Below are 1,844 nucleotides of genomic sequence, written 5' to 3'. Positions count from 1 at the left end.
GTCCACCATAGACTTTGTATGTAAACCTGCTGCTCCTGACGCTGAAATCGCGTTCGGTGTGAACGCACCATTATAAACTTTTGTGTAACTATTGTAATGTCTTGATTAAAATAGCTTTAGTTACATGCCTGAAACACCATGACAACACATCGATAAAATGTTAATCAAACACAAGGGAAGGATTTCCGTACAAGTGCCTGAGATTCAGCCGTAGGCCTGTAAGGTGGTGGACCAGGCACTGAAGAACAATGTGATAAAAATGGGGGCACTTCTGTTTCCAGGAGCGCTGCTTCGATGTCTCATCTGTGAGCATTAAAATTAACGCTCATATCCAGTACTGGAGTGGTTGTATGGTCTTTCCTTTTTACATTTTAATCTATGCAACATTCATGTGGGTTTGTCACAATTTCAGTTAACGAACACAAAATATTCTTACAGCGTGATGATACAACACACACCGATATAGAAAATCTCATTTCTGGAGGATCCCCTCTAATTTAAGTGTGGCCTAAATTAAGAAAAAAAAAACTTTGCAGAGTGTGGCAAATGAGAGAAACAATAGAGTATTTAGTTTTTCTTTTTCTGGAAACCTACCTCCGACTGGAGAAGCAAAACAGCTGCTCACTCCCACAGCACAAGCAGCTGCCAGCATCTCAGTGTTCCTTGACTCATTCTGAAACACAAACATGGTGACTGATCAGTTTTTTTTCTTCCTTTAAATTAAAACAACAAAAGTTAAAGGCCTGCCATTCTTTGAAAGAGTGCGTATCGTCACTTGTAGCTTTTTATGCTGTAGTGTTAAATCAGAATCAGTTTATTTGTCATTGTACAGAGCACAACGGAATTCATTTTGGTACAACCCATCCAAGAGAGACAAAACAAAACATACATGAAGGGGACAGGTGCCTGAGGCTGCAGCCACTGAAAAGGTGGTGGCTTTGCATTAAAGAAAAACAAGAAATAGTATACAAGAGGGGAAGAGAATGATAAAAAAAAAACATATCTCATAATGTGTCCCTACAAGAACACAATATGAATTTGCAAAAATAAATAAATAAATAAAAAATAATGAAATAAATAAATAAATAAAAATAAACAAATAAAAAACTTTGTATAGAGCACATTTAAGCCAGAAAAGGCAGTGAATTAAACAAAACCATCTTATGATGAGTGCAATATTGCAAGATTTTGCTAATTCTGTAAAGCACTCCCGAGGATGACAGTTACTAACAAAAGCTGTTTTTGTAGTGGCTTGTCTTCATTCATTTATCTTGAATTGGGTCTGATTCAAAGGTTAAATGGTTGCAGTCTTACAAACAATGAGTACTTTCTGAAGGTTTAAATAAAATCAGACAAATGGTTTATTTTGATTTTGGTAACAGACAGTATCGATAAGACCTAGTGCCAAAGTTTTAAGCAAATATTTCCTGCACTGTGCAGCACTCAGGGTATGTGATGTGAATTGGTTCAGCTACTACAAACAAAACTGTAGCTCAAACTTTGTAAAAATGACTGGTCTATGACTATTTTAATGGCCATCTTGGACTGGCTTGGATTTAGGGTATTCAGTTTTAGATCTACAGCCAACGATTACTTTAGGCTCCTTCAGAAGACACTCCGTATCGTTACTGACACGTCCAGACCACCTTGGTTCATCCGGAAGACACACAGAGTGGTAAAGGGGGTACTTAAACTTCCAGTCTCTGAGTGAGGTAGTTACAAATATGGTAGTGATGATTTATAACTTAATCACTTCCTGTTTGAATCTTCAGAGCTGGATACTCAGCTGTGATTTCCAGAATCTTCTCTGCGAGGTCAGACACTTTATAAGCAAAACTCAGAAC

General features: G+C 37.4%; 1 protein-coding gene across 1 annotated transcript in view; it reads right to left on the bottom strand.

Annotated features, from left to right (window-relative positions):
* LOC106526060 (chloride channel protein 2) overlaps positions 1 to 1,844 on the bottom strand; it is a gene marked incomplete at both ends in the record, with an annotated part of 63,528 nt that overhangs the window by 31,694 nt on the left and 29,990 nt on the right. Inside the window, 1 exon segment of the mRNA XM_014020520.1 lies at positions 595 to 673. Within this exon segment, the coding sequence (XP_013875974.1) occupies positions 595 to 673 (79 nt within the window).

Source organism: Austrofundulus limnaeus, unplaced genomic scaffold (genome assembly GCF_001266775.1).
Source record: "Austrofundulus limnaeus strain Quisiro unplaced genomic scaffold, Austrofundulus_limnaeus-1.0 Scaffold256, whole genome shotgun sequence".
NCBI classification, from domain to species: Eukaryota; Metazoa; Chordata; class Actinopteri; order Cyprinodontiformes; family Rivulidae; genus Austrofundulus; species Austrofundulus limnaeus.
Note: the sequence above shows the minus strand (reverse complement) of the source record. Positions and strands in the feature narration are given on the sequence as shown.